General features: G+C 42.5%; 1 protein-coding gene across 1 annotated transcript in view; it reads left to right on the forward strand.

Moving 5' to 3' along the window:
* The window catches only part of RHPN2 (rhophilin Rho GTPase binding protein 2), a 55892-nt gene extending 45142 nt beyond the window's left edge, over positions 1 to 10750 (forward strand). The window contains exons 11-15 of the mRNA XM_061594568.1: positions 4 to 198; positions 2061 to 2137; positions 4380 to 4526; positions 6237 to 6392; positions 7530 to 10750. Of these exons, the coding sequence (XP_061450552.1) occupies positions 4 to 198; positions 2061 to 2137; positions 4380 to 4526; positions 6237 to 6392; positions 7530 to 7784 (830 nt within the window). The 3' untranslated portion in view covers positions 7785 to 10750. The remainder of the gene's footprint in view (positions 1 to 3; positions 199 to 2060; positions 2138 to 4379; positions 4527 to 6236; positions 6393 to 7529) is intronic.
* Positions 10751 to 16459: the final 5709 nt, after the last annotated feature.

Genomic DNA, 16459 nt, shown 5'->3' on the forward strand with positions numbered 1-16459 from the left:
CAGGAAAAGCTCACTTGCAGAGAGCCATCATTCATCATGAAGAAGCCTTGAGGGTTTGTGGCTTGTGCAAAAAGCTCCGGAATATAGATGTGATCCAGGAAATCTTGTCAGTTGCCCACAAGAGATCCCTTCTCAAATATTCGCAGCAGGAACAGGAAGATGACTTCTTGAGTTTGGCGCAGGCTCCCGATATCCTGCGTAAGCTCTTTTCATAGAATCATAGTATTGGAGAGTTGGAAGGGGCCTATAAGACCATCGAGTCCAACCCCCCTAAGTGCTCAAAGATTGAGGTACCCCAGAATTGAGATCCCAAGTTGGAGCTTTAGCTTCTGAACTGTAGGCTGAGAAGGGCTGAGTTCAAATCTTGTCTCTTCCGAGGGCCAGGTGGGGTGACTATCTTTAGGTGGCAGTTGTTAGTGTACTTGTTTTATTATTTGTTGATAGGATTGTAAAAGTGCTTTCCAGCTAAATGGCACCACAGTGGTTTGCAAATCTACATCACAATCTGTGTATAAAACCATAGAAGCTGATCAAGTGAAGAATAAGCTTGCTATTATAACAGCCCAAAAGTCAATGATACCAATAGGAAGGAATAACTCCCAACAGCATGACAGGAAAACCCATCATTTTCAGCTTCATTATAAACAACTTTGTTATATAGTGACCTCTACTGCTGTAAATAAATAAATAAATAAATACATGTCTGAATGTTGTGAGAGAGGGGACCATACTAACCACTAGTGGAAGGGTGCTTACAAGTTCCTAGATGGCAAATTGAGAAGGCCTGGCTTCTTGTGGAAGCTGGTCTGTCTTCTTGACAAAATGGAACTTGTCAACAAGCCTCTAGTTTCACAGAACAGGGGAGGGAACTTGTGGCCTTGGGCCAAATTTCCGTCATATTTTAATTCCACTGTTAGTCCACTTTTAACAGCCATGGCTTCCACCAAAGAATCCTGGATACTATAGTTCATTAAGGGTGATGAGAGTTGTTAGGAGCAGAGCTTGGAAAAGTTACTTTTTTGAACTACAACTCCCATCAGCCCAATCCAATGGCCATGCTGGCTGGGGATGATGGGAGTTGTAGTTCAAAAAAAGTAACTTTTCCAAGCTCTGATTAGGAGACACCTGTTCCCCTCATAGAGGTACAGTTGCCAGAGCAATTTAACAGTCAGTCCGGCTTCCCAGAGAACTCTGATAATTGTAGCTCTATGAGGGGAATAGGGGATCTCCTAATAGCTCTTGGCACTCTTCTCAAACTACACTTAACCAGGATCCTTTGGGGGAAGTCGTGACTCTTTAAAGTGGAATTTAGTGGAATAAAGGTATGGTGTGAATGTGACCCAGATGTTGCTGGCTCCTGTCCTCCTGACCGTTGGCCACGCTGGCTGGGGTTGATATGAGCTGGAGCCCATCAACATCTGGAGAGCCTCAGATTCTCCACACCTGCTATAGAGGTTCATATGGAGGTGCTCCATTTTGTAAACTGCTTTGAGACATAGATGCAATGAAAAGCAGGGTATAATTGAAAAAACTCCACGGATGATGATAAAGGGCAGCAAATTGGCAACTTTTCAGCTCAGGTTTTTTTTTTTTTTAAATCATGATAGTGAGTAGATGCAATTTAGATTTTCTGCCATAAGCACCAAAATGCCTTGGGTCGTATCTACCTCTGCTATGAGCTTACTAGCTATTCCAGGGCAGGCCCTTAATTTATACAAGTAATTTTGGCAAACTGAGATCTGTATAGGATTAAGGATGGGGAGACGAACGTGAGGACTAGATCTTTTATTAATGTGATCGGAACTAAAAATTGGTGTGGTGTCATAATTAGACTGCTGGGCTTGGAATGGGGAGACACAGGTTCAAATCCTTACTCAACCCTGAAGCTTGTTGGTAGTTATCTTGGACCACTAGTCACATTCCCCCAGCCTAACCATCCTCACAGGATTGTTGTGAAGATAAATGGGGGCTGGGTGGGAGAATGATATGTGCTGCTTTGCACCCTTGTCAAAAGTGTGGGATAATATTCATAATCTTTTTTTGGTTTTGTTTTGTTATAGCTAAGACAGACCATAAAATAGAAACGATTGGTCCTCTGTTCTCCAAGGTCAAAGTCAAAGACTTTTTTGAGAGGCTGGTATGTATGAAGCTACATTGCCTGTTAATGTTTGCTTGCACACCCCTCTGTCGTTTTGCTGTTAATGACTGTGAATTCCTATTCCCATTAGAGGGAAGCAGTGTCTAGAAGCAGTGTGCAGTTTCTGGAAGTGTTAATATAGCTCATTAAGGAAAGCTTTTCAAATAGTTTACGTTAACTGATTGTGACTAGCAATGGAGAATGTTCTGTGGTCTGAATAAAAATTAGCCTTCTGTTCAGATAAGGTACATCCTTATCCCAAGATAGATCTATTCCTTGCTGAGGTAGGCCTAATCTGGATCTCTGGCCAATCCAGATAGTGTTGACTGAAAGGAGAATTGAGGCACGATTCTGTCCAGGCCTAACTATAGGTTAGAGTTGGTGTGGATAACCTTTGGACCTCCAGATGTTGCTGGACTACCCTTGCCGTTGGCCATGCTTGCTAGGGGTGATGGGAACTGTAGTTCAGCAACATCTGGAGGTCCAAAAGTTACCCACTCTTGCGTTAGGGTGTGTTGTAAATATACTTCTGTGGAGATGTGGACTACTTAGCCATGCAGAACTGTATTAGTGTGTGTGTGTGAGTGCACACGCGCGCAACCCACCATGAACCACTTGGATTATGAGGGCTAAATAATAAAGTTCACTTTTCACCCTTGGATCCTCACTTAAGGTCTGATGCAAATATAACTTTTCCCAGTATCTTAACCATTGTTAAGACATTAGGAACACCCCACTGGCTTGAGTGTTCCTCTTCCTCTCTTGCTTTCCCCCTTGGCCTTGTGCACACCTTCCTCTTATTAACAGCATAAAAAGAGGCTGTTGGATCAGGCCATTGGCCCATCTAGTGCAGCATCCTGCTCTCACAGTGGCCAACTAGATCCCTGTTGGAAGCCTGAAAGCAGGATCTGAGCGCAATAGCACTCTCTTCCCACTTGAAATTCCTAGCAACTGGAATTCAGAAGCATACTGCCTCCAGCAAGGGTCAAAGTCAAATACATTTTTGAGGTAGAACATAGCTCTTTTTTCTTGGCTTGAATTTCTCTGTCCCTTTACTGTGCTAACCATGGTTAGCAATACACTTGCACTTGTGTGTGTTATGTGCCTTCAACCTGATTTCGATGTATGGCAACCCTATGAATCGGCGACCTCCAATAGCATCTGTTATAAACCACCCTGTTCATATCTTGTAAGTTCAGGTCTGTGGCTTCCTTTATGGAATCAGTCCATCTCTTGTTTGGTCTTCCTCTTCTTATACTCCTATTTTTCCCAGCATTATTGTCTCTTCTAGTGAATCAATGCTAAACCATGGTTTATTAAATCATGCCTTAGCATTATGTACAAACTCAGGCCAGCAGCTTTAACTATGGTTTTTTAACTATGGCTAAAGATCACTTGTTAACCAAGGTTTGTTTTTGGTTTATAAATCTTAGTTAATGTTAACCATAGCTTAGTGTTACGTGAAAACCCTGACCTCCTCCTTAACTATGGTTACAGAGCTGTTACTGCCCCAAAGCTAGAGCCTAGAGTGAAGAGCAGCAAAATTCAAACTGCTCTCGAGGCTTGGCTGCTCTTGCTGGTGTTATCTGTTCTGTGACATAATAAACCAAGGTTTAAGTGATAATCTGACAGATGCCTCAGCTTTAACTATGGTTTAGCGTTATGTGCTGACCAGGCCAGGGAATGCATAACAGCGGCATCAAGCATATTGAATTGATCAGATGGCCATACACAGAGGTAGTTCTCTTTTTCAAATGAGTTTCAACAATAAATATAGGTGGAAAATAGTGCAGAGAGTAGCTGAGAGTTCAGCTTTTACAGGGGTCAAAAGAAGAATTGGAAACAGGCAGTTCATTTAACAATAAAAAATAGGGCCAACTACACCAGCATATTGACGCAGCTGAGAAACTGATTTTCAAGTTGCAAAGGGGAAATGGTCAGCATTGGACTTTTCTGCAGTATGGGATGTTTGTAATTTGTATCAGAGAGTAAAGACCTGAAGAAGAATGGCGGGAGCATTCCTCAGGCTCTAGCACAAGGGCTAGAATGGGAAACAGATTGTTGCAGAACTGGAAAATCCGCCCTCTCACATTTGGTTTGCAGGAATTGTTGATGCTGTACATTTTATTTGTGCATAGCTGTATTGATGTGTAATGCCATCCTACTGATTTAAAAAAAAACACACCACTTTCTGTGACTTTGCTTAAAAAGTGCAGATCACTTGCTGCTCTGTCTCTCTCAGGGTCCGTTGACAGTCTTTTCAGCAAAGCAGAGGTGGACTGCCCCTCGCACCGTTCGTTTCCAGTGTGAATCTGGAAGTCTGGGGTTTACCCTGAAAGGAGGCCCACCAGTGCACATTTACTGTCTTGATCCGGTTTGTCCTGCAGCAGTAAGTAGACCTCTCACCTTCCTTGTGTCCTCTTGTTTTCCAGGGTTCTGTCATACAGCTTCACCGTATATGGTGACCTTCCACCTTTGTGTAGAAGGTGAAATGTTAATTTCAGTGAAATTTTCAGAGTTAAATATTAACAGTAACATGCCAGCTCTACACTGAAAAATGCATGTGAAATAAAAACATAATTAGCGCAACAGAATCCTATTACCCCTGTTGGTTTAGGTGGGGTTTCCCCCCCTGCAGTTTTAACTCCCCGTCTAGGACATAACGGGGTATTTATAGCATGCACAATGTGTTCATGCATTACAAAACATATGGTAAACATTGCTGGGGTTCCTTTAGCTTTTTGGGCTGGTATAATTTTAGAATCATATACTGCAACGATTTTTGTAGAAAACTAAAGAAGTATGTAGTAGACCTCTTGTCTGCTGAACTCTCTAGAGCTGCCGGCTTCTAAACTGGAGACTAGGGCTCTGCTCAGACCATCTTTCAAACTGTGGTCTGGAGATGAGCCATGGGTTAATGCCTTCTGCCCTCTCCTCTCTCATACATGTTCACTTTCAGTTTGCAGTTTAGTGCTAACTGTGGTTTATCATGACTTCCACAATGATAAATCATGGTTAGCATTTACCAAAGGTGGAGAGAAAAAGTTGGGCATTTGAAAATGAAATCATGAGAAGGAATAGCGTCTGTGAGTAATTGTATGGTGTTATGAAGCTGCACTTGTACTGAGTCAGACCATTGGTCCATTTCACCCAGTGTTATCCGCTGTGGTGGTGCAAGAGTAGGCCTGCAGGGTTCAGAGAGCTGGATGATGTTGGGGGGCTGCATGAAATTGGGCTGAGGACCACAGGTTCCCCACCCCAGATCTAGAGCCTCAGGTGGGTCATTCCCAGCTCTGCTCCTTTAAATTCTTTTAGTTGGAGATGTGGGGGATTGAACTAAGGTTCTTCTGCATGCAAGGCATGTGCTGTCCAACTAAGCTGTGCCCCCTCCCTGTAGAAGGTAGGATTATTCCCCTTTAGTACAATGTTAATTGTGCAATCCTACGCACAATGTGGTCATTGGGGCATAACCCCCAGTTAAGCATACATAGAACTGCAATCTAATAAAACCATCATTTCTATCCAGCTTGTCTTTCTCTGAGAGGCAGCCTTCTGCAGGCTAGATAGAGTTTGATTATTCACATGCTGCTTGCTGTGTAAGATTGTGGGAAAATAAGGAAATGTCTCCAGAGAACATGATACAGGGCCCCTCCAGACTGGTGTTTTATTGCAGGTACATTCTGCAGCATGTTCTTGACACAGTGATAGTGCGCTAGTGGTGGATGTGTTCTGCTTTATCAGTGCTGCAATAATTCTCCAATGCTGCTGCATTATTGCTTTCCAGAGGGGCTTTAGCATGACAAAAGCAGGACAAAAACATACAAATAATGGGAACGTTTGTGGTATGAAAAGTTATGGAATTTAAGCAGAAAGTTACAGGATAAGCAGTGATTGGAAATGAGGTAGCTTGACTGCCCCAAAACCTTTACAGGTGCAAATAGTATTGAAAGCAGGGTTGTATATGACTGCCCTGATAGCATCAGGAGCCCAAATCATCATGATTGCACAATGAAAAGGACATCTGGAGGGGCCCTGCAGAAAATCATGTTCTGTTCTGCCCCGTCTCCGCCTCCACTAAGGTGCACCCAATGATCTTAAGTTGGCAGGTCTGAGAGAAGGAGATTGTGTTGTTTCCATTAAAGACATGGATTGCAAATGGCTGAGAGTGAGTGAGGTCTTGGAAAAGTTCAGAAATGTGAGTGGGCAGGAGATTGAGATCCAGGTTATCAGCTGCCAAGATAACACAGCTTCGATGGTAAGTAAAATGGGTAACTCCCAGGTATGAACTGCATTTAGTTACAAGTGCAAACTGCAAGCAAATGTCGCCATGTTCAGGATTCTAGCCAGCCATGCCCTTGCCTAGAATTGATTGATTGAGTTTATTTATATGGCCCCTTTCCATAGCAAGCTGTGCCCAAAGTGGCTTCCAACAAACATTCCAAATATCAAATAACAAAGCATTGCGTCGGGAAGAGAAGTCAGTTTACAAAACATAATGAATTCAAAATAGGACAAACCCCAACAATTTAACATGAAATGAATTCAACATTACAGAAGAAATTATCTTCTTCTGTACCTAAATATAAAGAAAGGGAGGGGAAAAGCCACTAACAGACAATAGAGCTTCAGGTGTTCATGATTCTGCACTCCAAGGAGCTAAGGCATCCTGGCTTAGATATAGTTCAGAGGGGTCCTTTTGCCAGGCTAGATGACTTACAGCTGACTCCCTCCTCTCTCCTCCAGAGGGGGCCGATAGCCGCAAAAAGGAAAGTGCCAGAGAGGGCAATGGATACTTTATTCCATTCCCTCCCTCCAGTTTTCACCTGCCCCCAACAATTGGTTAGCATTCCATGCCCACTGAACATGCTCAGCTGGGGAGAGGCTGTCCTTCGGGGTTTTTACTACATTTTTTTCTTTGTTTTTCTGCCAACTTTGGGCTGGTGTTAGTAGTTTTCTGAATCCAGGAACTAGGGAAAGAATTCAATTTTTTCAACACTGTCTCCACTTACCAGATTACTATGCCGTTCTTATTTTTTCAAAGATGCCTCCACTGATCATTCCAGCTGTGAGTTTTGGGGATTTAACTCTGAGCATCGAGGACTTTTCAAAAGCGCGTGGTTCTAGCTCCGTCCCCTTACAAAATGTGTTTTCCCCCATGAGCCTTTTCCAGACCTAATAATAATCAAAATTCTTGAAGTTCGTTTGTCTAAATTGGCCTGTGCCCAATGGGGAATATAATTAATGCTGAAGAATGGCAAAGTCTGTCTCTGAAATTGGTTCACATACCGCATGCCTTTTTGTTGTCTTGCAAATTTTGTTGACCTACTGTGGATGACTGATTTTTTTTATGTTCTCTTTCCCCCCTCGATCTCCCTGCTTCTTTCCCTCCCAGCATAACAAAAGTGCAACTTACTCTGTAGGGATGCAGAAAACGTACTCTCTGATCTGTTTGGCTATGGAAGAAGATAAAATAGATAAGGCCAAGAAAGTGACTCCTAAACTGTCATTCTTGAGTTGGGGAACGAAGAACAGACAAAAAGCAGCCAGCACTCTCTGCCTTCCTTCCGCTGTGCCTGGCAGCTTCCCGGCAAAGAAGAAAAATGTCTCTCCTTTCACCCTCCTGAGTACGGATAGCTCATTGTACTAGGACTTGAAAAGGAGTCTGATCCTTTCAGCCGGAAATGTTCCAGGGATGCGTGTGCCAGAAATCTGAAATGTAACTTTTTGCAAATCCAGAGTGGCCCCAGAGGTACAGCACTGCCATCTTAAATCTGGCCCACCCTGCATAATTTTTAAGGATCCTGTACTGCATCTGTTGGAGAATTAAAGCATTGTCCATTGGGAGAGATTTGGGAGTCCTTCCACTTGAAAACAAAATGACATACGATGCTGCTGGATTCCTTATGAGATTTCTGTATGGGTTTCTGTCCCAGTTATTTGTCCTGTAAAGCTATAGACAAAGGTGTTTATAGCATGTAATATGTGCTATAGCGCTGCAAAGACTTATGAAGGATTTTAAAAATGTGTCTGTGTGTATAGCAAGGTCAGTTTCATGTTACGCTAACAGTGATCAAGTGGGCCAGTCTTGGCCTGTTAGGGGGTCCAGTTTGGCCCACGAGGCCATTTTCCACAAACCACACCCACCTGTCAATCAGTTGATGTTACCCATCATTTAAAATTTAAGCAAAGGTTGATTAATTGAATGTTCTTTCTAGGCTTGCAGAGATAGGAAAACAATTGTTGGCCAAGATGCCACAGAGTTAGGAGTGATTTGCTTACTGTTTTACATTGGTATGGATATACCAAACTCCAGTACAGATGACAAGAGATCAATGGGCTAAGACTGATTTGGGGAGCCTGGGGCCCTCCAAATAATCTCTAACCATAATCCCTGATCATTGGCCATGCTGGCTGGGACTACTGGAAATTTGAGTTGAAACATATCTGGGGTGCACCAAGTTTCCAGTCCCTTGGTTAAGTTAATAAACTTGTCAGGAATAAAACTTTCACTCGCAGGCAGAATCGAGCTCAATTTAAACTGCTTTTTTGAAGGGTTGGATGTTAACAAAGCCTTGACAAAGGGTAACTAAATACAGCCATCCACCCCTCACCTACTGAAGAACATCATCAGGTCACTCTGGGTGCTCTTTATGCCTTGTGGCAGCTCCAGGGGAGCAACTTTTTTTGTGTGATGTCATCAGCAGTGCTGCATGTAACTCTTAAATCCCTTGAGGGGCTAGTTCTGTGGGAAATACTCACACTACTGACTTTGCCCATGCCTGGCACCTTTCGGCAGTTCTGTGCCTCAGCTGATGCCTTCCTTCCCTGGGCCCCCATTAAAACCACTGCTCCAATCAGCTTGGGATAGCTGCCATTTAAATTCTCTATGATACTCCAAATGGCAGCTGTCCAGTGTTGAACAGAGTGCATCATCCACTACCAGGTAAACCCTCCAGGCCCCTTCTGACATAGGAGGGGGGCTTGCCAGAGTACACGTTGCCAAAGTCCCCCCTCAAACTCAGAGCTGGTCCTGGTTACATGCCTTGAAACCAGGGATGAGGAACCTGTGGCCCTCCAGGTGGTGTTGGACTCAACTCTCATCAGGCTCTGCCAGTATAGCCAACAATCGGAGATGATGGGAGTTGGAGTCCAACAACATCTGGAGGGCTGCAGGTTCCCCATCTCTGGTTTAAACATTACAGCAGCACCACAGGATGGACTCACAGAAAACCAGTTTCCCTGGTGCTGCTATTAATGTATAAAGGACATTGTGCTTAAAGAGATGATCCCATTAACCTTTCACTAAAAACAGAAGAGCCCTGCTGGATCAGACCAACAGCCCATGTAATCCAGCATCCTGTTCTCACATTGGTCAACCAGATGCTCATGAGAAGCCCACAGCAGGACATGAGTGCAAGAGCACTCTCCCCTCCTGCGGCTACTGGCAACTGATTTTCAGAAGCATCTGACTTTTGTTGACAGAGCACAGCCATCATGGCTAGTAGCCTTATCCTCCGTGAAACAGGTTTAGTAGTCCTAATGTTTCAGAATTAAGCTTCACCCTACTTACATGATACAGTGTAGGTTCTTTACCTCTATGAAGCTGAATAATGATTATATAGATGGGCATTTGTGTTGGCACTCTACAACTAACAAGGCCACATTCTGCTCCCCTGCAACTATGATAGTAATGATAAAGAGGGGAAATAAAGCAACCACTTTTGGCCCAGATCAAGCACCTAACACTTGCCAGGTTTCACTTTAAAAATATGTATAGTTCAGTTTAACAGCAAGAATTGAGAGCTAGTACCCCTCTAGAAATTGTTGGAGTCCAACTCCCATCAGCCCCAGCCAGGAAGACTATTAGATAGGGATTGTGGTCCAACAACATCTATTCTAGGGGACCATAGGTTCCCCACCCAAGTTACAGCTTTGAAAAGAGGACATCACTTGATCTATAGTGCCACTATGTCTGCAGTCAACAATGCTTCTTAGAGAGAAGTTTAGGAATTCATCAGTGACTTATGAACTCATCCAACTGGTAAATTTGATTTAACCCCCCCCCCAGTTTGTTTTATTGCTGCTATACTTTCTGTTCATTGTAAAGTTGTGGGTTGCTAACACAGTAGTGTTAGGATGAAATATTGTCTACAGAGTAGATCTCAATGTTTGGTCAAAACATTTTAAGTGGATGAACTCCTAACTCCACCTGAACTTGTGCTTTGGGCTGCAGCGGAGTTGGGATGGAACATTTTAGAAAATGTTGAAAGTTTTTGGAAGATCGGTACCACCAGCTTTGTATAACTCATTTCCTCTTAGGCTTTTGTGTTCATACATGGTAGGTTGTAAATATATAAATTTTGAAAGATTTTATTTAAGAATGACTCCTGCAGTCAACTTCTGGTGAGGAACAACTTGTTTTCCATTTGAATATGAACAGGATGATACAGTTTTAACTCTTCTTGACTGTTGACAAAATGAAGATTTAAACCAACTTGTTTTATAAATACCCTTCTGTGATAGGAAAAATCATAAATAGCAGCTGCTGTTGTACGGTTTTTGTTGTTGTGCAATATCTGAATTAACACTGTGGAATCACAAAATAAAATGTGTAGCAAGTCACACACAGAATTTTCTGATTATTTCATTAATTTTCTCCTTTATTTAATATAATATAGAGAAATAAGGAAATTACAGGCATCAAAATAATACAAAAGCCAATCCATTCTTACTGCAACACAGATAACATAAATACTTGAATTTCTACTTTTTTTATAGATTTTTGGGATACCTAAATTGTTGAATATATGGCATATTTGGATATATATCAGTCTCACTCAGTCTGGTGGCCTCCAGATGTTTTGGACCGCAACTCCTATGAGGAAGTCCATTGCTGCAGCCACAAAACCAATCTATAGATTCAATATCTATGAAGATGGGAAAACCCATATTATTCAGTTCCATTAGGCTATGGTAGGAGAGATGGGTCTGCAAGTTCTTTCCTTTGACTCAGCTGAAAGACTAACAACCTTTGGCTCCTCCTCTCTTTGAACTCTTTCCATTCTAGCTGATTATTACAAGAACTCCATAATTAAGTAGTGCCAGTGTTTGTTTTTCCTCATCCCTCCCAAACCCTTTTCCTTTGCATCATATCTTTGTAAACCTGAGGACAGGGACTATCTTGTTACAGATATTTGACAGCCTTTTTGCAGGGAGGGAGGTTAAGAGCAGGTTAAAAATGCTTTAAATGCATAAGGGGCAGGCTTCTGATCTCTTTTAGGAGAAGGGAGCCTAAAAGGATTGGGGGAAGGAAATGGGGATGTCTAGAGTGCAAATCTTCTGAAACTGATTCTCCCATGTAGAAAACTGCTCCCTCTCAGCTTAAAATAATGGCAAGGAAGGGTTTTTGTTCTCTTTGTTTAGCCTTGGAGAACATTCTCCAAAGTTTTCTCTGAACCCAGTTCCTCACACTTTACATTAAATGTTCCTGAGTGTGTGCCCCACTTCCGTGCCATAGTAATGTGCAAGCGCACAATAGGGGTGAGTGAGGTTCCCTTTCAGAACACAAATAAAAGTATTTATTTATTACATTTATATCCTGCCCTTCTCCCAAGAGGAGCCCAGGGTGGCAAACGTGATAAAACACTAAAAACATACATATTAAACATATTAAAAACAAAACTTCAAAACATGTCTTTAAAAAAATATTTTAAAACATCTTTAAAAGCAATTTCAACATAGGTGCAGCCTGTAAGGTCTACTTAAAAGGCTTGTTGAAAGAGGAAGGTTTTTAATAGGCACTGAAAAGACAAGAGAGACTGTTCCTGTCTAATATTTAAGGGGAGTGTGGTAGGTGCTACCACACTAAAGTTGTGCTTCCTATGTTGTGTGGAACTAGGGTTGCCAGGTGAGAAGCAACCCAAACCCTATTTCAGGGGCGGGCCCTAGTGATGTCATTAAGCATCAATCATAGTTACTTGGCACATATCACTCATACAAAAAAATTCCTCAGATTTAAAATCAAGATAGAAATCTAAATGAGCGTGGTTCCAGGTCCAGCTGAAGTGAAGGGATCATTTCTTATTTGCTTAGACAGCCTGGATAAGGAACATTTAATCGAGCCTACTTGCTTCTGGCAAGAAGGGTTTAAGTGCCCTCAGGCCAGGCACCAGAAGGCCACTGTAGGAAGAAAGCCTAGTGTTGTGGTGTTAGTGGGAGCATTCAGGAGTAAAGATGGATGTCCCTGAAGGCTGCAATTCTAAACACACACTTACTGAGGGACTAAGCCCCATAGAACTCAACAGGACTTACATCTGAATAGATATGGTTAGGAATGTGCTATTGGTGATGCTTGACTAGGGATCCTCTGCAACGATATCCATATCAAAGCAGGGTTGGTAACCCCCTGCCTGAAACACATGCCTGCCTTTTAATGTGGCTGCTCCCAACTTCTTTACAGATGACCCTTCCCAGCAGAGAGGTTTGAGAAATGAGTAAGAGTTAAGAAGATTTTCTACCCTTTCCTACTTACCCTGTGGGATGCTATAAACTCATTTTGACAGCCAACCCAATTCCAGTGAGTAATAATTGACAGAGAGAAAACACGGTTTGGTCTACCTTCACAGGCAGTTGATTAGGAACAACAGCAACCGAAGCCACACTTCCCAGTATGTGAATTCTCTTTTACCACTATTGGACAAGAAACAAACCATCATGCAAATAACAAGGTGCATCATCAGTGGGTTTAAGGGGGTTGAGCTGACCACATGGAATCACTGTTGTTTCTGTGGATGTAAGGGAGTAAGGTCAGAGATGAAATGCAAATAGAAAAAGAAAAGATGCCGATGATTTCCTAAATGCAATACCATATCAACCACAACAACATTCCTATGAGTAAGACAGAAAACTCAGCATCTCGCAACCAGTCAAGGTTCCTAACCGAAACTAAAAAATAATCCTGGCAGCCAGTCAGCCAAGGTCACAGAAATCCCCATGCAGCACAACCTGACCCGGGGACTGCAGTTAATGCAGAATGCTGTGGCATGATTGCTGACATGAGTAAGACCCTATCGCCACACTATACCTCTGCTCTGAAATCTGAACTGGTTGCCAGTTTACTTTCCATGTTATGGGTTCCACAGAGTGCTTGTTCTGTTCTTGTAAAAAATCAATCCTTTAGTGTGGGAGTATCTACGCTTTGGAACTCTCTTCCTATTTACATTAGGAAGGCACCTTCATTGTACTCATTTTGGTACCTGCTAAAAACATTTTTGTTTAGGCAAGCCTACAGAAGCATGTAGAAGCTATTACATTTTTTATCTGTTTTTAACTCAGTGTTGGTTTTGTTTTGAATATTTTTAAATACCTGTCTTTAACTGTTTTTGCCAATAATTGTATTGTTTTAATTCCTTCTATAAACCGCTTGAGGTTTTTTTACAATAAAGCGGTATAAAAATGTTGTAAATGAATACATTTCGGAGTCACTGTGGCCCTTGGGTCTCTTTTTCTTTTGTACCGAATCAGGCCATTTGTACCATCTAGCTCAGTACTGATGACATGGACTAGCATTGGCTCTCCAGGTTTCCAGGCAACAGTCTCTTCCAGAGATTGAATTTTGGACCTTTGCATGCAAAGCATGTGCCCTGCCACTGAGCTACATCCCTGTTTTCAAAATACTTTTAAAATTGTTCTTTTCAATTCATTTTTTAATGCACGGCATACTAGGGCAGATGCACACCATTCATTTGAAGCACATTCAACATACATTTGAAGAACATGAATCTGACTACAGAATCCTGGGAGCTGTAGTTTGTAGTTGCATGCACAGAACTGCAATTCAGTGATAAGGAACTTCACTCACCCAATCCAAAATTCAGAATCATGCCACTTTAAGCTGTTTTGCATCTTTTATACTTGTTTTGTGGTTATTGGATTTTAAATGGCTTTCTTGTTGTGAGCTGCCTTGGTTTCCAACCCCACCTCACAGGGTTGTTGGAAATATTTAATATATACACACACTGGAGATGTAAAAATACATACCCCATATAATAGCTTATTGTTGAAACTAGTTGGCCATTCCAGAACATTAAAAAAAAGAAAGTATTAGTTTCCTGCCAAATAAAAGCAGTGACACCTAAGTTAGCCCTGCCTAACTGCTTTAAAAAAGGGATTGGAGAGGGGAAGATTTACAACAAAATCCTTTTCTATGTTCATTCAAAGGTTCCATTGATTTACAGCCCAATCCTAATCATGTCTACTGAAAAGTAAGTCCTACTGAATTCAATGGAGGTTAACTCCCAGATATGTGGAATTAGCATTGCAGCTTTATTCCCAGAAAAGCTTCATATTGGGAAGGTTTTCAAAACAGGTTATGAATCTCCTTGGAGGAGCCACCCTGGGCTCCAGATGGTATCTGAGGAGGCCCTCACCTGCAGAGCGCAGTGGCCAACTGGGTATTTATTTATTTTATTTATTTGACTTTTATACCGCCCGACTAGCAATAGCTCTCTGGGCGGTGAACACAAGAAAGGATATAAAGTATATAAAGGATAAAACAATCTCTCAGCTATACTGGTCTCAAGCTGTATAGGGCTTTATATATCAAAACCAGAACCTTCAACTTAGCCCTACCGTTGGACAGTGATGTGGCCTGTCTGAATGCTGCTGTTGGGGGAGCAATAGCCCCCTCTGCAGGATTGAGTTGCATGCTACTGCCTCCAGGTACAGTGAAGGATACTATCTCATTGCCAGTGTTGCAATATTTTGATGATGATGGACTGCTTTCAAGTCGATTCCGAATTATGGCGACCCTATGAATAGGGTTTTCATGGTAAGCGGTATTTAGAGGTGATTTACCATTGCCTTCCTCTGAGAGGCAATGACTGGCCCAAGGTCACCCAGTGAGCTTCATGGCTGTGAGGGATTCAAACCCTGGTCTCCCAGGTCGTAGTCCAACACGCTAACCACTATACCACACTGGCTTACTGCTAATCTATGTATGTGGAAGAGGAGGGGCACCTCTTGTTCTTCATGTCTGGCAGCAAACTGGGTAGATGATTTCAGATCTTTTCTATAAGGCAGGTATTCAGAAATATTTTTCAATGTATGTTTACAAAATATGTACAAAGGTTATTCTGCCAACATCTAAAGCACTCTAAGTTTTGTGGTATCTAGAAGACTGACACATTTTTCATGACGTATTTATAGGCTAAGGTCTAGTTCATCAGATCTTACATGAAACGCACTGGTATCAGTCAAGGTTGTTGCCAAAATATTTGGTTCTTGATCTATGACCTAAATCTCTGAGGCTGTACTCATACCCATTTGGTTACCTACTGAACTCGTTTTGGTTTTTTTTAAATGACCATAGCTGAACTTCCTGGAGAAGCATGTACAGCTGAGGACATCTTTTGTTATCTTTTAATGCAAGACAAGACTGCCTTAAGGCTTTTGCCCTTTTGATGACTCATGAAAAGGCGTGAAGGGAACAATCTCAATCATTTTAACTCAATGTTCTTCCGCATGTCTCAGCACCCTGGATTGTAAAAAGTGCTTTGAACACCTAGGTAACATCCTAGCAGTGACATTTGAATGATAGCCTTAACAGCCCATCTCTAGGGCTGTGCTATACACCAGGGAGGGCTGGCTTTAAAAGTTGTTAGGGCAATATTAACAGAGGAGAGCCAGAGCATTTGCTTAACCATATAAACCAGGTGTGGGGAAAAGACCTCAGAAAAATATGGCCCTCAGCATTCTCCCCAGGCCATGTTTCTCATCAATCCAGCTCCTCCACCCCCTTCTTGATTGCTTTTGTCTGGCTGGAATATTCCCTTGAATTGTGGTCGTGGCTCTTACTTTCCTGGATAAAGGATGGAGAGAGAGATGCAGTAATGGCCACCAGCTTGGATGGCTTTAAAAGAAGATTAGACAAATTCATGGAGGACAGGGCTATCAATGGCTACTAGCCATGATGGCTGTGCTCTGCCACCCTAGTCAGAGGCAGCATGCTTCTGAAAACCAGTTGCCGGAAGCCTCAGGAGGGGAGAGTGTTCTTGCACTCGGGTCCTGCTTGCGGGCTTCCCCCAGGCACCTGGTTGGCCACTGTGAGAACAGGATGCTGGACTAGATGGGCCACTGGCCTGATCCAGCAGGCTCTTCTTATGTTCTTATGTTCTCTGGCTTTTGTGGGGTTAAAATGTAGCCTACTGTACAAAGATAACAGGCAGATCCATTGCTTGTCCCTCTGGCCTATGCACCACTGAAATGTAGCTCATGGAAGGTTATTCATGAGGGAATTCAGCCCTTGGAATGAAACAAGCGCCC

This window comes from Rhineura floridana, chromosome 13 (genome assembly GCF_030035675.1).
Source record: "Rhineura floridana isolate rRhiFlo1 chromosome 13, rRhiFlo1.hap2, whole genome shotgun sequence".
Classification (NCBI taxonomy): Eukaryota; Metazoa; Chordata; class Lepidosauria; order Squamata; family Rhineuridae; genus Rhineura; species Rhineura floridana.